The following is a 16,319-nucleotide window of genomic DNA, read 5'->3' on the forward strand; positions in this document are numbered from 1 at the left end:
TGATCAGCCCTCACCTCCATTCAATCAATGTGAGCCTGGGGAGAAAAATAATTGAGTTTTCTGCTTGCTCCTAACCCAGGGCACCACGCTGCTGCTTGGGCATGGTTCCATTTGCCTGCAGCCCAATTCGTTCCTGCTGCAAACTTGTGCAGCTGTGCAAGAATTGGCTCCTGGAGATAACATCCCCAACCCTCTCCTTGGCTGATGGTCCTTCTCCAGCAGCGTGAGTGTGTTCCTGTCTAACCTGGAGCGTGGGAAGTGATGCAGCAGCAAACCGCAGCGCTCTGGGGTTGCCAGCACACGGAGCATTGTATTCCAGCAACGGTAGAGAGGGAGGAATAAAAGATGAAGTCAATCATTTTTGGACAGGAACCACATGGGAAGAGGAGTGGACGGGATTCAACATAGGAAGCGTGAAGGATGCGACCTATTAACTGCTCTTTGTTCTTCTGTAGGAGCATCCTGGCACTGATCTTCCCATCTCCCAGAGCTGTGCTGCTGCTGCTGCTGCTGCACAGAGAAGTCAGCAATTGCAATGTTTGCACCTAAAATCTGGTTTATTATATAATAGCCTCATGAATTTTGCCTGCTGACACTCAGTAGTAAACGATCCCGCGAGCTGATGCAATCCCTTCCTAAGGTTCCACTGAAGCTCAGTGTTAAACCTGCAGAACTAAGCAGGTTCCCTGGCAGCTTTCCATCATTTTTCCTTTTTTTTTCTTCTTTTTTTCTTTTTTTTTAAGGGGGGGGGAGGGTGGGGGAGGGTTCTCACACTTTGCTCTGCTTCTTATTTCTTTAGTTTTATGTTGTGGGAATGTAGCAGTGTGCCACAGTAGAAGATGGGTGGTCCAGCGCTCGGCTTTGGCTGGCGGCTCAGCCGAATTGTTTCAGCAAGAAATCATCATCCCTAAGAGGTGTAAAGGAAAGGCCACGTCTCCTCCAGTCTGTGTTTAGGCAAAATTCCTTGCAGACAGTGAGAGGGGCCCCAGACTTAAGTCCTTTGTGATGGGGACAAGCGGCTCTGACCGTGGGTCAGAGGGGGGGTGCACAGATGGAGCAAACAGGAAAACGTGGACAGAGGTCAATGTGCCTGGGTGCAAGGTGCTGTGCTCGGGTTGGGGCAATCCCAGCTGCTGGGACTGGGGGTGATGGATGAGGCTTCAGGCACATGGACTATGGGAGGTGCCCCAGCCCACGGCTGAGCTGGGTCTGGTTTGGCTTTAAGGTCCCTTCCAACCCAACCATGAGCATACAACGGAGCCAGGGAAGGGTTGGGTGCAGCCCCTTTGTGCTCCTGTAGAACAGGAGAGAAACACCAGGAACAATCTCCCTCTGTTGGCTGCTTAGATCCTGCATGCAGCGACTTCGTTGTGATGGACAGCACAAAGTGAACGTGGCATTTCTTTGGCTCTTGCTTGCATGCTTCTCTCCTCTGTCTGGTGTACATGACACATGAGCTGCTTCTGTTTTACGGGGATGTTTGTTAAAGGGCAGGCTTGGAAGGCTGGAAGCATGGCTGTGCAGCCCATCTGGAGCAGACATGAGATCAATATATCTAGAGACAAAGGGAAGCTCTTGCCAAGAGAAAAATCAAAAGTTGTTTTGCACAAGGAGCCAGATTCCCTTCTAAGGCATCCTATACATCAAGGCTTAATCCTGCAGTGCTTGGCTTGGCAGCAGTCCTGCTGTACCAAAAGCAAATTGGGGCCACACAAAGCACTGCCATGAGAAGTGGTGAAACGATGACCTGAGCCTCACTTAGGGCCACGTGTGCACCACCACTTTGTTGCACTGAGAAGAAATTCAGGGATTTTCCACGGTTTTCAGACCAGAGGATACAACTTCTGAAGCTCCCTCGATATCCAAGGTGCTTCTCAGGAATGTATGCAGAGCTTTTGGCTTTGGCCCTCTCTCCCTATTAACATTTGCATTTGTTCCCACGTGCCTTTGTCTGCCTGGAAACACGTTGGGGTGAGGTCTGATAGCATCCAGTCCCAAAAAGCAGCCAGAGCAGTGCTTTCTTCCTCACTATCTCTGATGTCTCCCATTTCTAATGGGCACTCTTTCAAACCGTGCCAATTTGGCCTCGGGTAAGCAGATAGAGTTACCTCCATATTTGCAGCATGACCTCAGCTTTCCTCTGCCAACTGCAGACTCTCTGGTTATTTAAAGAACCCACAGGAACTAACCCTGTGGGATTTTTATTATTTTTAATGCCAAAAATCCCCAGCAGCTATGCAGCCCATGAGACAGAGCTATGTGAGCTGTGCACCAGCCACAATCCTGCCCTCCAACATCACAACTCGAGAAGTTGTATCCTCCCAGTGTATCTTTCTCAGGACCCAAGTGATGCTCCTAGAGCTGCCCTATAGGATCCAGAGTGTTGCTGCTGTCCCAGGGATGGACAACATCACCACGTGCTGGGCTTAAATGTTTTCTCTTGCTGCAGACTCACCTTTGGGCTGGTTTATAGAGAAGGAAACCAAATGGGGACCCAACATCATAGCATCACCAACTGTCAAAGCCCTGTTGTAGGGAACCTAAGGGCCCCAAGTGCCCATAGGGTTCCTCATTGTCACATCCCCATGGTTCTTGAGCATCTCCAGGAACTGTGACTCTACCACTTCCCTGGGCAGGCTGTGCCAGTGCACAACTGCTCTTTCAGAGAAGAAATTTTTCCTGAAATCCAACCTAAATCCTGTCAATTTGGACAAGTTGGGGTCAAAAAAAACCCACACTTATAAGATCTGCAACTGACAGTTGTCTGGTTTGCTGTCACGTTTGGAGGACAAGAATTTGTCTGAGCACCCAGGATCGTAGCTCTGCCAAAATCTGCCTCTTTCATCTTCATTGGGTTATTGTCCCTGTTCATTGCAGGGGAGCTGAAGCTGATGACCTTTAAGGATCCCTTCCAACTCAAATAATTATATTATTCTATCATTTACCACTGCAACCTTCTCTAAAAACAACAACAAAAAACCCAACAGAACAAACAAAAATCCAAAGAAAAAAACCCACCCAAACCATAATAAAGTAATAATTTTGCAAGTCTGAGGGAGAAGTCTGGACTAAACCATCCACATCCCTACCCAGACAGGATCAGACAAGAAAGAATGACGTCAGTTTAACCTTCTGAGCTGGATGGTTAAGAAAACAAACAGAAAACTGTCTGATGCTACTGAAGTTATTTGAGTGCATTTGTAGCAAGAGCACGGCTCCCCTGATTCCGTGGCAGGCTTCTGTCATTGTTATTACTGTAATCAGCACACAGAAAGACACGAGGCTTAGCTCCAAAAAATGCTGATGACTGTCAAATTCACGTCATATCCCAACAAAGCAGAGGATCCCAAGTTCCAGTCAATGGAAACGTCGCTCCATATATCTCTTGCTGGCTCCCCCGATGTGCTGGAGGCAGCTAAAAATACTCTCAAGCCATTCCTGATATTTTTTCCACCTTGGCTGTTGCTGTGGTTACGGGGATCCTGCTCTGTTGTTCCTGATGGTGTGGGGTCACCGTGTCTCCATCCCTCTCATCCCACTGGCACAGGGTTTGCTGCAGTGTACTGGGAGCAGAATCAAAGCTGACCCAGGGCCTGGAGAATTTTTCCCTATTTTTTTTTTTTGCCTGGGTAGCATGAGAAGTTACACAGCAAGAGGCCAATAGGCAGATAAACATTTTAAGTCTACGTGTGCTCAGATTTCACATCACCCATCCCAAAAATGGGTTAGAGGTGTGTATATACACTCCATTTCTGCTCAGCTTTTAGTTTCCTAGAGATTTTTCCATTGAGGAAAACCATAGAGGAAAAGGATCCCAACATCCCATTGTGCACTCATAGCACAATGGGTGCTTGAGGAAACCGAGGGGCTCCAGCACAGGAAAGGATCAGGGACAACTAAGCCATGTACACACAGAGGGATGTGCCAGGAGGGATTTGAGATGGGAACGAAAAGTGGAACACAGAAATCCCCTTGCAATAGGAGTGACCTCATAGACTAAGCTCAGTTTTCCACTCGCTGTGGTATTTCTGCTTGCTGTTCTCCATCCCTATTAATTCCCCCAGCTTTGAAAAAGGCCCCACGATGGCTGTGAAGAACCAGAAAATTCCCTGCTTGGGCAGGGGTCAGCCCGTGGTGCTCCTTCAGGCCACATCTGCACATGCTGTGACACAAGAAAACACCTTCATGAAATGACATTTTGCCTTCCTCTGCTAGCAAGAGGGAGCTCTGAAAGCATTTAAATATTAAAAGATATTTAAATTATCTCAAGAAACATCAGCAGTTTATTCTGGCAGTGTGCTGCAGGCTTTCAGCCACTGTCTGCGTGCAACATGATTTATTCTGTTGTTTTTACAAGTGATTTTATGTCTGTTTCTTTAAAAAAGAGTGTTACGTTCTTTAACAACACGAACAGCAAGAAGAGGATCCTACCATGCCATGACTGCTTCCATCAATCCCCTTTCAAGAGCCTTATCTATGATTTGGAAGGGGCTTTCTTTGCCAAAAATAGAAGAAAAAGAAAAAAAAAAAGAGGGAAAAAAAGTAAGAAAAAATGAATAATTTGCTTTCCTGCCAAACAGGGAACTCTGCAGCTGCCCAAAACCAGCCACGTGCTCAGCAGCACTGCACGCACAGCTCGTTGCTTTGCACACACTGTTCTAAAAATGTCATTTCTGGGGGAAATTTAGGAGGAAATTCATCATGATGAGGGCAGTGAGGCTCTGGCACTTCTGTTCAGAGAAGTGTGGGTTCCCCATCCCTGGAAATACTCAGGGCCATAGGATGAGGCTCTGGGAAGCCTGAGCTGGTGGGGACACTCAGCTCACAGCAAGAGCTGGGGGTAGGGGTCTGCAAGGTCCTTTCCAAACTCCTAACTCCTGTTTTCAGGAGCTAAAAAGCATGAACCATTTGGTGAAATAGGGCTGGGTGTATTGAGGCTGAACTCCCTTGTGTTCTGTTAGTTGCCTTTATGGAATAAAATATTCCAACGACATCAAAATCCAGGTGGGTGTTGGGTTGTTAAGCAGAGAGGAAGCATGCTCAGGTATTCCTAGCAGTTGTGCTTCATTTACACTTGCCTTCGCTAGAGGTTGCTCAGTGAACTGCATTAAACATCATCCTGTGGCTGGGATATGAGGCTCTGGGCATCACAGAATAGCAGAGGTTGGAAGGGAGTTCTGGACAGTAGGTCAACTTATGGTCAACAATCAGTCAACAGTTAGTCAATCATGAGCCAACCATTGGTCAACCAAGACACCTGGACTGATGCAGACAGCACAGACTGCATCACCTGCAGATGAAAACAGCTTTTGTGTCAGGCAGAAATGCATGAATTCCCAAGTTTCAATTCTCCAGGCTGGTGGAAAGCTGGTTTTATGGGATAACTTGTAGACCAGGATTCTATCCTGACTGCCAATGAATGGGATATCTACCTAGCCAATGAATCTGATGGAGCCCAGTGTAAATTTGTGTAGTTCTTTAATAATAACATCAAGGTCAGCAAGAATAATGACTGAATTTAACAAATGACACATGCAACAAACAGAGGGAATAAAACATCATTGCACAGCACTGGCTGAAGTGACAGAACATAATCCAGCATCAGAGCAGAAGGTTTGTTTCCTTTCCTTTGCTGCATCAGCACCACATGCAAGGCAATGTCACTGCACACAGATCACTCCAAAGCCAGACATTCCCCAAAATTAACAGCAACAGAAGATGATTTTGTGCACCACAGAGCAGGGGAAGAATTCTGATAGACACCGAAGCTCACGTGGGTGAATGCCTCAAAATGCAATAATGTGTGATGTTAGCAATTATAAAAAATAGGAATCCTTGTTGACTGCAGCTGCTTGGTCCTCTGGTACATTGATAGAAAGCTTTGCTTGAATTAAACACAAAGGGATAATCAAAGTGATCTATTTTGAGCAAAGAAAACTGTTTATTAATGCCATCAGACATCTGTTTATTGCTGTTTAGACCGACCCTACATATGAGCATGTGCAAGTAGTAAACAGAGAGATCTGCTAAAGTCCTTTGAAATCGTGGAGCAGATGTAGTGCCACTCAGCTCCTTTTGATCTATAAATGAGCCCTTACTTAACAACTGGTGTGGACTGGTAGCCTGTGTAATGTGTTTCTAGGGAAGTTTTATACAGAGAATACATAGGGTGCCATATATCACTACATGGCACACCAGTTAATTCGACCTCATTTACATAGCATTAATTGTCTGTGAGTTCATTTCAATTCGGGCCCAAATTTTCATTCTTAATACCTTAAATTAGGTTCTGACGCCCAGGGTGGATGTGCAAAACTCTTCCCAGTGCATCAAGGGTTGGGCAGCCCAGCATCCTCATGCCTCAATTAGTGCTACGTAAAGCAGGTGTTCGTCACTACAGGAAATATTTGTACATTTATTAAAAAAAAAAAAGCCATAAAACCATAAAGAAAAAAAATACAACAAGCACAGCTTGATACAATAACATGCCATGAAATGTCACTGGCTTTATAATAATTTACTACAACTTGAAAAATGTTCTTTTATCCACACGGGATAGGAAATGCTTCCATCTAACATATGGTAAGCATGCAGTAATAATATGTACAACAAAAAAAAAAGTGGAGTTTATTTTTTATTCATAAACGGGATGATTACATGGGGGTATTCTGCAATGATTATTTTTTCAAGCCCAATGTACGTTTTGTTTTGCTTCTTTCCTACTGTGGGTCTTTTTTCCCCCCCCTTCTGTTTGGAGAGAAGGAAAATTCTTATATACATCTGCAAAAAGTTAGCTTCAGTCATGCAGCATACACTGCTATTATTTTTCTCCCCAGCAGTAGCTTTAGAGTTATGGATTTATGTTTATTGCTTAATTGGCACTAAAAAAAACCCTCAATGCTGTGATGCTGCAAATCAATCTCTTTTCCGACCTTCTTTGGAACACTGAGGATCTGCTGAGAGAAATATTTATCAATCCTGTATTACACCACACTCTTTCAACGTCTCACCAAACCCCATTCCTCACCAGAGGGAATCCAACCAACTTGTGTCGGGGTGTTAAAAGCTTCCCACTGCAACGCAACCATCACAAAGTCATCTCATTGAACCAACCATGCCCTGTACCTGATAGAACTTGACAGAGTGAGTGGCAAAACTGGGTTTTGCTCCAATCTGGGGACTGCTCTGTGCCGCCTGCAGACAAAACAGTGTTGGGTGAATGGTCACCCTTCAGATAAGTCTCCGGATCCATCAGAGTTGCTGTGTTTATGGCACCTAAAAGCGGCACACTGACCGAACGTGGGTTGGCTTGACCCTGGGTCTTGTGGGCAGGCTTCATTCACAAATGTCCTTTCCAAGAGGTCCCAAGGTCCCAAGCCAGGTCTCCACTGAGTCTTTTTCACCTGTTCTTTTTTCCTCCTCCTTGAACTTTTTTTTTTTTTTGTCTTGCTTTTTTTTTTTTTTCAAATATCAAGAAAAGCTAGAAATAATATTTCCAACAGCACTGAAGTAAGCATTTGGCAATGCATTTTTTTACCTGGTAAAAAATGATAGGAGCGTGAGAATCCTTATATATTCATAGAACAAGACTGTTTTACCCTTTATGAATTGGCAATTTCCAGTCCTTTCATGAGAACCAATCCTGACCCTAAACCAGAGACTGAAGTGCAGCGACCTCCCCTATTGCTAGCACTAAGCATGTGCTCAGAAAGTTTGCTGTGATGTGCACGGGCTGTGGTGTGGAATAAGGTGGGAGTTCTGCGAAGAGGAAAGCACAGAGAAATGCATCCAGTGCATTTCTTGGAAGCCTGATTCCCATCTTGCATCTGGTGTGGCATTTTTGCCGTAGTCAACAACTGTGTAGAGAAGTGATGTTGCTGAGAGTTGACAAGAGTGAGTAAGCACACTGGCTCTTTGAGTTTGGAAGACATCTGCTACTTATTCAGGAAGGGAAAACAAAAAAATAAAAATCCATGGGGAAATATTTTTGGGGCGAAAGAACGTAATTTACAGAAAAAACAGGAACACATCAGTGGTAACCATTTCAAACTGACAATAACAAGGAGCCCAAGCAGACTGGATTTGGAGACACTGATATGCCTAACCACCTGTTTGCATTCAGAAACTTTAAGAACGGAAAACAGCATGAAATTACACTGCTCAACTGCAGAGGTGTTAATAAGATGGACATAATTAGTCTAAACCGAATGCAAAGACTCTTCTGTCAGCCAGACCTTTCCCAGATTGCTTGGCTCAGCTGCTGTGAGCCCCTCTTGTCCCACTGGGAGCTCTGACCTGCTGTGCCTCACTCCTGTCCTCATGGGAGGAGGTTGAAGCCTGGTGACACGCTGATTGATTTCCCACGTGATCCATTTCTTGGTGGCACTTCGTTTTCATTCACCTGCACTTCCACATCACAACATACCCAGAACCAGACACCAGACACCTGCCCCTTCTCCCTTCTGGACCCTCCAAGGTGACCTTCCCTTCTCCAACTCACAGGCCGTGGAAACAACTGTCCACCATCAATTCTGCTCAGATTTATGGGGTTTCTGTGCTTGCAGACTCGCTGTTGTCCTTAATTCACTCGGCTGCTGGCACGCAAGCTGGCCTTCTCTCATCCCTCGAGTCTCATACCGTGAATTTGTGCAGATGTCCTCAGGTTGCTTCAAGGTTCTGCACCTGGAGGAGCCTTTTGCAGCCCTTCTCTGCAGAAAGCCTTCAACCATTTTCCCAATTTATCCTGGAATCACCGCAGTGAGGTGCAGGGAGGCGGTGGGGAGAGCCTTGCTGAAATGGAGCAGGAGTCACTCGCCTTGCTCCTGCAGTCTCTTGGCTTTTCTTGCTTCTATAGTTTGGTGGCACTGATGCTCAAGGGGTTTTAAAGACAACAGAAAACGAAAGGAGAAAGGCGACGTCAAAGTCATTCGTTCTGTCCCATTCCAAAACCGGCCTGGCTTCCTCTGTCCCCCCCACCCCCCACCCCGAAGACGGACATGATACAGTACTGCTGAAAAACAACCCTCAAACGCTTCTGGAAGAGACAGGAGCCCTAGACTGTAGGGCGAGGAGGGGGCCGGGATGGAGGGGGGGCCCTGTTGGGTGGTGGGACTTGGGGCAGTGGGGGAAGAGGGGGGAGTGTGGAGGATGGGGAGGGGGCATGGGGTGTGGGAGAGCTGGGGGGTGGTGGGGTGTAGACGGGGGCTGGGGGTGGGGGGTTGTAGATAGGGGCTGGGGGCGGGGGGGGCAGTGGGTAGGCATTGTTGAGGGGGTATTTGGGGGGAGCATCGGCGTTCTTCACTCGGGTGAAATTGATGCAACGGCCCTGGAAGAAAAGACAAGAAAAAGGAAAAGAAGAGTTACTGATGGATGCTGATGTCCCTGCGCATATGAAGCCAAAAATCCGATTTTCTTGCTGTTCTGTGAGAACGGTGCTAAGCTACAGTTTGTTGTACATTTTTAAACAAAACCTTTGCCCTCTGAGTTGTTCTTTTTTCTTTTTTTTTTTCCTCCTGAGTTCCAACCTGCAAAAGATCCCACTGTAAATTCTCAAATGTCAGAATCAGCACTATTGCATTATGGATTCATTCTTTTAGATATGAAATCATCCCAAAAGGCACTGGAAGATTTCTGAGCCTGTCCTTTGTTTTTTGGATCTGCTTTCCTCCTTCTTCTCCCAAAGTAAATGTTTTTCCTGGTAAAAAGACTCCGAATGGAGCATTGAGTTCATAGAACCGTTGAATCATAAAGGTTGGAAAAGACCTCTAAGATCATCTAGTCCACCCATCACCCCAACCCCACCAACCCCCAATCCCCACCCCACCTCAGCCCACTCAAAGAACCACAGAATCATTAAGGTTGGAAGAGACCTCTATGGGCAAACTGCACAGAAGGGGAACTCAAAGTGAAGGGAGATGCTGGTAGAAAAGAGCTGGAGAAAGGTTTGATGGGGACGAGTGGAGATGGTGTGGAAGGGTCTGACACACAAAGAGATGCAGACAGCTCCTCTCTGAGAACACTGCCAATTCTAGCATCATGCTCTGTGAATACCGAGGAACATCTGCCTGAGCTGTTCAGCAGAGGAAAGTGGATTCCTCTCTGAAGTATGCAGAGCAGCCCACAGCTGAGCATGTGCTGTCTCGTACAGGCAAAGGTCTTTTAAGGAAAACAAAGATTTCAGAGTGCTCACGCCCTGTGAGCATCACCTCCAAGATGCTCCATGTGGTGGGAGCTGAACCCCCTGCATGGCTCAGCCCGGGGTGTCTGTCTGCAAGAAGAGCCTGTGGCTTCAGCTTGGGTTCTCCTCGAGGAATGGGGCTCCAGGCAAAGCAGAGACTTGTGGGCTGGCCAGAAATGCCCCACAGGGCAATTGGGCAGAAGGCAGCCTGAACTGAGCACACCGCTGCCTCAATTCAATGCTCCCTCGGTTCTATTTGCTCTTTGCTGGCTGGTGTCTCTGCTTTAATGTTGTTTTAATGCACTTAGCTGTGATTTTAAGTAAATACCGGGGGGTAGGCCTGCTGAGTGAGTCAAAGTCTGAACCCAAGTTAACCAATTCTGCACGGAGAGAAGCAAAACATGAGGATGTTTTCCTTGTTCTGGTTCCACGTCTCCTGCAATGGAACTTCAGCACTTTCAGACTATTGCTTGTACTAGCTTTGTTTTCTTTATTTATGTTGAAAATAAAATAAATCTGAACGAAAAGCATCAGTCCAGGAATTCCAGCCAGAGAACAAAAAGTTGCAATTGTTTTTGTGTGGAGAGATCCTCTGTCTGGATGCTCCAGGGGTGAGGTTATGGTGCCGCAGATCCAAATGGAACTGAATGCTGCCTGAATTACATTCAAGAGGGTGCAGTGACACTCAGAAATCTTTGGGGTTGGGGTCAGGGCAAGGCTTGAGGACTGCAAACCATCTAGCACTCATGGCAATGGCCAAGGATCCAAAATGATATTACATCCTTACAAGCTTTGACTTCACTGGCAAAGATTTGACTTCTTACTGATGACAGCTGGCTCGGACAGCTCTGCAATACCATCACCACAAAAACAGAGCTAGCAACTCACACCAATGTGGAGCTGCACTGTGTTTTACATTATTTCTTACAGCCAGCTTCTACCTAGTGATCCCGTGTCCACACGTAATGCTCATATTCATGACTGATGGTCTCTCTTCCCCCACCTTCTCGCAGTGAATTGACACCTATTGAGCAATGCCTCCTACTGCTGCGCAGTGGGTAGCTCTGCAGGGCATCCAGCAAGTGTGGAGGACAGAGTTCAGCCCTCCTCCTTTTATGTGAGCTAACAGTTCTTGTGTGGTTGCTTGACATTTCTCTCACCCATGCATACGGAAGGGAGAGTGCCAGATAGCAGTCTGGAGTTCAGAGTGGACTTTGGCAGCTACAGTGCCTCAGGGGAGATGGGGAAATCAGCATCTCCCAGGGAAGGAGAATTGCCAGACTGAATGACAAGGACATACCCAGGAAACAAATCATCACGCCATTGCACAGGAGGAGCTGAAAATTTTACTCAGAGGGCCTGGCACTGCTGCCCAGAGAAGAGTGGATGCTCTACCCCTACCCAAGGCCATGGATGGGGCCCTGGGCAGCCTGATCTGGTGGGGGGCAACCAGACCCTAGCAGGGGTTGGAACTGGATGGACTGTGAGGTCTCTTCCAATCCAACCACGCTGTGATTCATCTGGCAATCTGATAGCAGACAGAGGGGATGGGCTGTGCTAGCCATAATGGGCCTACGAGTGCTTCTGTGCTGTTTTATATGGATGAGTGTCTGGATTCTTAAACAGAAGTCACCTCTTTCCTGGAGAAAAACCTCCTAAACCAGACTGTACCACAACTTTGAGAAGAAGACCAGCCAATTCTATTGGCTTTTCAAGCAGGGAGACAGCAGTTGGAGATAGAGAAGGAAGAATCAAAGGGAATATGCTGTACATTGAAGGGCTGCTGTGCTGAATGCCTTGGCTAGGTTTTACTTCCCTTTCTGCAGCCACAACGCTTCAGGGGGCAGAGTCACAGCTGTGCCTCAGCAGAGACAATTGAAGCAATATGGAGACATTACTGCATCCGAAATTTAGTGGAATCAGCAAAATCAGTTGGGGAGATTCACTCCCCCATTTTAACTCGTTTTTCTAAAGAGTACTGCTCACAGGCATTTGCATAACAAATTCTGCCCTGAGTGGCTTTGCTCTTTCACCTTCAACAGCTGATTGCTTTTGGGATGGAGGCAGGCAGTGCTGTCTCAGGGCCAGCCATCCTAGGGCCACGGGGGATGGAGCATTCTGACTGCAGGCCTGGCCTTGCCAGCACTTTGCACGCAGAGTGCCGTGGGGCTGCACGCTCGATCCAAGCTTTTCTCTTTGTTCTTCACATCTGGCTGACTGGGGAGTGCTGCTAGGGTCAGAAGAGAGGGCAGGATGTGGGGCGAAGGGACATCGGGCTGCTGAGGTCACGGCACAGGGGGACAGCGACCGCATGCTTGAGGGAGCAAGCTGAATGTTGATGTCTTGGATGTGGATCTGGCAAGCAGAGATGTGAAGAGCAGCAGATGCCTCAGTTGAGCTGTGGCACTTCCTAGGAACTCCACAGCCTTGCCTGAGCCACTTCCCACCTCCTCCTGCCTCTCTTTTTGTTCATGTGAACCAGCTGGGCTGCCCACAGCTCTATCTGCACAGACCTGGCTTGGGATCACAGAACCACAGCATGGCTTGGGTTGAAAGGAACCTTAAAGACCACTATAGAATCACAGAATGATTGGGATGAAAGGGACCTTAAAAATCACAGCCTCATAGAATCATAGAATGGTTGGGTTGGAAGGGTCCTCAGAGATCACAGAACTATAGAATCATAGAATGGTTGGGTTGCAAGAGACATTAAAGCCCACTGAGCCCCAACCTCTGCCATGGGCTGGTTTCCATCCTTCAGATCCAGTTGCCCAGGGCCCCATCCAACCTGACCTTGAGCACCTCCAGGGATGGCACATGTTGAACCCAACGTGGCACATGCCCTACATAGCACCGGGGAGGTATCTCTTTAACGTAGGAAGGTTGAACGCATTTGTCTGAAAATGAAAAATGTTTCTGTTTCTCTTGGTTTCCTATCAATCTGGAATGAATACCTGGAAAAATGTCAGTATTTTAAGACTGTAAAACACTGGAACTAGCTTCTGAGTTTAAATAGAGCCATTGGAAAAGATATGATCCTCACTGTTGTTTTCTAAGGTTCATTAGTAATTCAAACTTTCCAAAAACAATAACTAAGTTTATACAGTTGTTACAAGAAAGAGGAGAGAAATAAATATGAAAATCAAGAGTAGAGAGGTGAAAGAAACAGAAAGAAAGAGGAAAAGGAAAGCGAAAGAAGGGAGAAGGTTGAAAATTAGTGTGTGATTTGATACTTGATTGTGAAACAAGAATGAACAAAAGCTTATAGGAGAAAACCATCAAAATGAGTAACAGGAAAGCATTAAATACATGAAGAGATACCACTACTCTCTGGAAATAGATTCATTCCTAAAGTGTAGCTACTTTAAAAGCAAAGTGCGTATGTGGATGCAAGGTGCTAGCGCTGAATTCTTTAGGACAAACCCCACGAGAGACAAAGGGTGCTTGATTTGAACCTAGCCCAGGCTGGAGCCTTCCATGAACACCTCTAAAAATGTGATCCTTTGTGCCAGGACATACTGGGAAAAAAACAGGGCCAAGATTCCCACTACTATGTCATCGTTTGGGAAAAGCAGTGGTCAGGGAGCTCTTGGGCTCCAGTCAAGATAACCCCAAAACCCAAAGGATTTCTGCATGTAATGGGAACCTGAGAGCTTGAGATATCCCTTCTTTCATGACCTGAGCTGGCAGCATGCTGGCTTTCAAATTACACAAGGGTGTCTGGAGACACTTGTAGGAAACCGTTGACTAGCTTCTGGGCTTTGTTAGCCAGCCACTCTTGGTGAGATCAGCCTGTGTCGCGTGTTCTTGGTAATGCCAGGAAGCACTGCCTCCTGCAGCAAGCATGCTAATTACACAGCTACCTCTGTATCTCTTAGTCACCAAACTGCTATTAAAACCATCTCGTTTCATGATAAAACATCACCGCAGCAAAACCATTCCCATCTGTCTCTCATTACACAGCCTCAAACTCAGTGTTGCTCATAAAACCTACCGTTCCCAAGGCATTCCTGCCACCTTGTCCACTCAATAATTTAGAGGCTGGAACTATTTTCTCCCAAAATTAAGAAGATGACTTGCATTGATAAGAGGGAATTTTGGGTCATGAATTCTAATGACCCGCTCTCTTACTGTAGAGGCAGCACTGAACACTATGCATCTTTATGACTTAATATAGAAGACCTCGTGAGAAGTATTGCAGAGTGATCTGAAGCAAGATGCAGAGCTTTCTGTCAGGTCTCTGTACTACAAGCTGTGCTGGATTTCTAACTCCCATGAAACGAGTGGTACAAAATATCATTCCCATCTATATTACCAGTAAGGAGGTGGGATTTATCACCGATGAGAGCAAAAAATATGTCCCCAAAATAGTGGGCTGTATCACAGGCAGCATCCTACGCTGCAGAAAAGCATCCTGTCAGTATTTAGAAGAAAAAAAAATGGAGCAGGAAAACTGTCATTCTCTGATCTTTCTAATTTCAGTGATTCTGTGATGTCTTAGATATGGTCCCCACAGCACAAAGAGCAGTTCTGCCAGTTCAGCCTCCAGCTGAAATCTTACAAGCTTACTCATAGCTTTGGGACTGTGACTGACTCTGCAGTCAGCAACCAGATAACACCCACTGCTCTGCCAATCTGCCACTCAGTATCTGCAACTACATCATGCAGGACTGGCTGAGATGGGGAACCTACTGAAAAGAAAACATTCAAACTCCTAAGAAAAGTGAAATGAGATTATATAGCCTTCTACTTTGCCAAATTCAAGTGTGGGAATGAGCGTGACAACCTCCATCTTTGGTTTCTGCCAGAAAAAAACATGGCTCTTTCAGCAATGAGTGGGCATTTTTATGTCAGAAAACAGGCCTAATTGCTTTTGCAGGGGCTAGATTTGGCTTATTTATACTGTGAGATGAGTGTCATTTCCAGGAAGATCTGGTCATTCTTCTCACTGTCTTTCTGGAAAGAGGTAGCTCGTCTTGGAGAAATGCTGTGTGACACAACAAAGACACTGCAGGACTATAATCTTTCATCTGGAGGTTGAGCAACAAAATCAACTGGGTATAAGGAAAGGAGAAAAATTCAAATGAAAAAAAACAAACAAACCCAACACACTATTTTGGCAATGATAACCAGAATAATTAATCAAAAGTAGTGGTAAATATCCCTCTGGAGGGGAAAGAAGAGCCTGCAGGGTAGCACTAATGGCTTGAGAAAATAGGAGTTACTGTCTGCTGAATACTACCCTACTGGTATATAGTGAGTAGTTCCCATCCCTGCATTCACCTTGGATTCACCTTGGCTTCCTAGGCAAACCTGTTGAGGTTCAAGGCATACCCTGGTAACTTCTCATAGAGGAAAGTTTGCCCCAGATCAAGATGTGAATGGGATGCTCCGTTTGTGAGCTGGCTGCTCTCTTAACTCACAAACAGAGGTCCAGAAGTTCAAGAGCCAATCCAGGGCTTCGTTTTTACAGGAATGAGCAGTCCTGCAAGCTGATGAGCAAATCACCTGGCTTTTGGCTGTGGAGCTGATAGTTCCACGAAAAAAGAGCTGATGTTGAGGTTAACTTTTCCATGGCTATTAATGGAAAGCCACGCTGCAATACCATGTGCAGAAAGGTTACAGTTTTGTTCTCAAGCTCTGCAGCTTGTCAACAGAAACACGTTAGCACAGACTTAACTGCGGGTTAAACAACTCCTCATCAGTGCCCATGCATTTCTGAATCCATCGAAAGAAGAACCACAGCTGGCAGCAGCCTAGCAATGTACAGGTGTGTAGGTTGACCTGGAGCCCACAGGGCTGGTCTCATTCTCAGGTCTGAAAAGGGAATGGGGTCTAGAAATTAAAACATGGGGATCTGTGATTGTATCCCCTGCTTTCTGCTCTTTGTTTCAGAGAGCTGTGAAAGAGCACGTTGTGAAATCAGGCAACGGCCTCAAATCTGAATTTCCTCATCTTTAGAATAGATCCCTAACTCAAAGAGGGGACCGAGGGGGATTTCCACAACAACTTTTGCACCTGTGTGCATTGTGCAGTCCACATCTGACTTGCAATACGTAACCTTCCCCATATTACCATTCTTGACTATTACTGTGCTTGACTTTTAGAGCCACTTGCTGGAGGTTTGTGTGGTGGAATTTGC

At 46.2% G+C, this 16,319-nt stretch overlaps 1 protein-coding gene across 1 annotated transcript in view; it reads right to left on the reverse strand.

The window, feature by feature from the left end:
- Positions 1–5,900: 5,900 nt before the first annotated feature.
- ANTXR1 (ANTXR cell adhesion molecule 1) overlaps positions 5,901–16,319 on the reverse strand; it is an 88,206-nt gene continuing 77,787 nt past the window's right edge. The window contains exon 18 of the mRNA XM_065745151.1: positions 5,901–9,325. Coding sequence (XP_065601223.1) covers positions 9,053–9,325 — 273 coding nt within the window. The 3' untranslated portion in view covers positions 5,901–9,052. The remainder of the gene's footprint in view (positions 9,326–16,319) is intronic.

The sequence above is a fragment of the Cyrtonyx montezumae genome, unplaced genomic scaffold, assembly GCF_038088225.1.
Source record: "Cyrtonyx montezumae isolate F1298 unplaced genomic scaffold, pur_monq_1.0 scaffold_33, whole genome shotgun sequence".
NCBI classification, from domain to species: domain Eukaryota; kingdom Metazoa; phylum Chordata; class Aves; order Galliformes; family Odontophoridae; genus Cyrtonyx; species Cyrtonyx montezumae.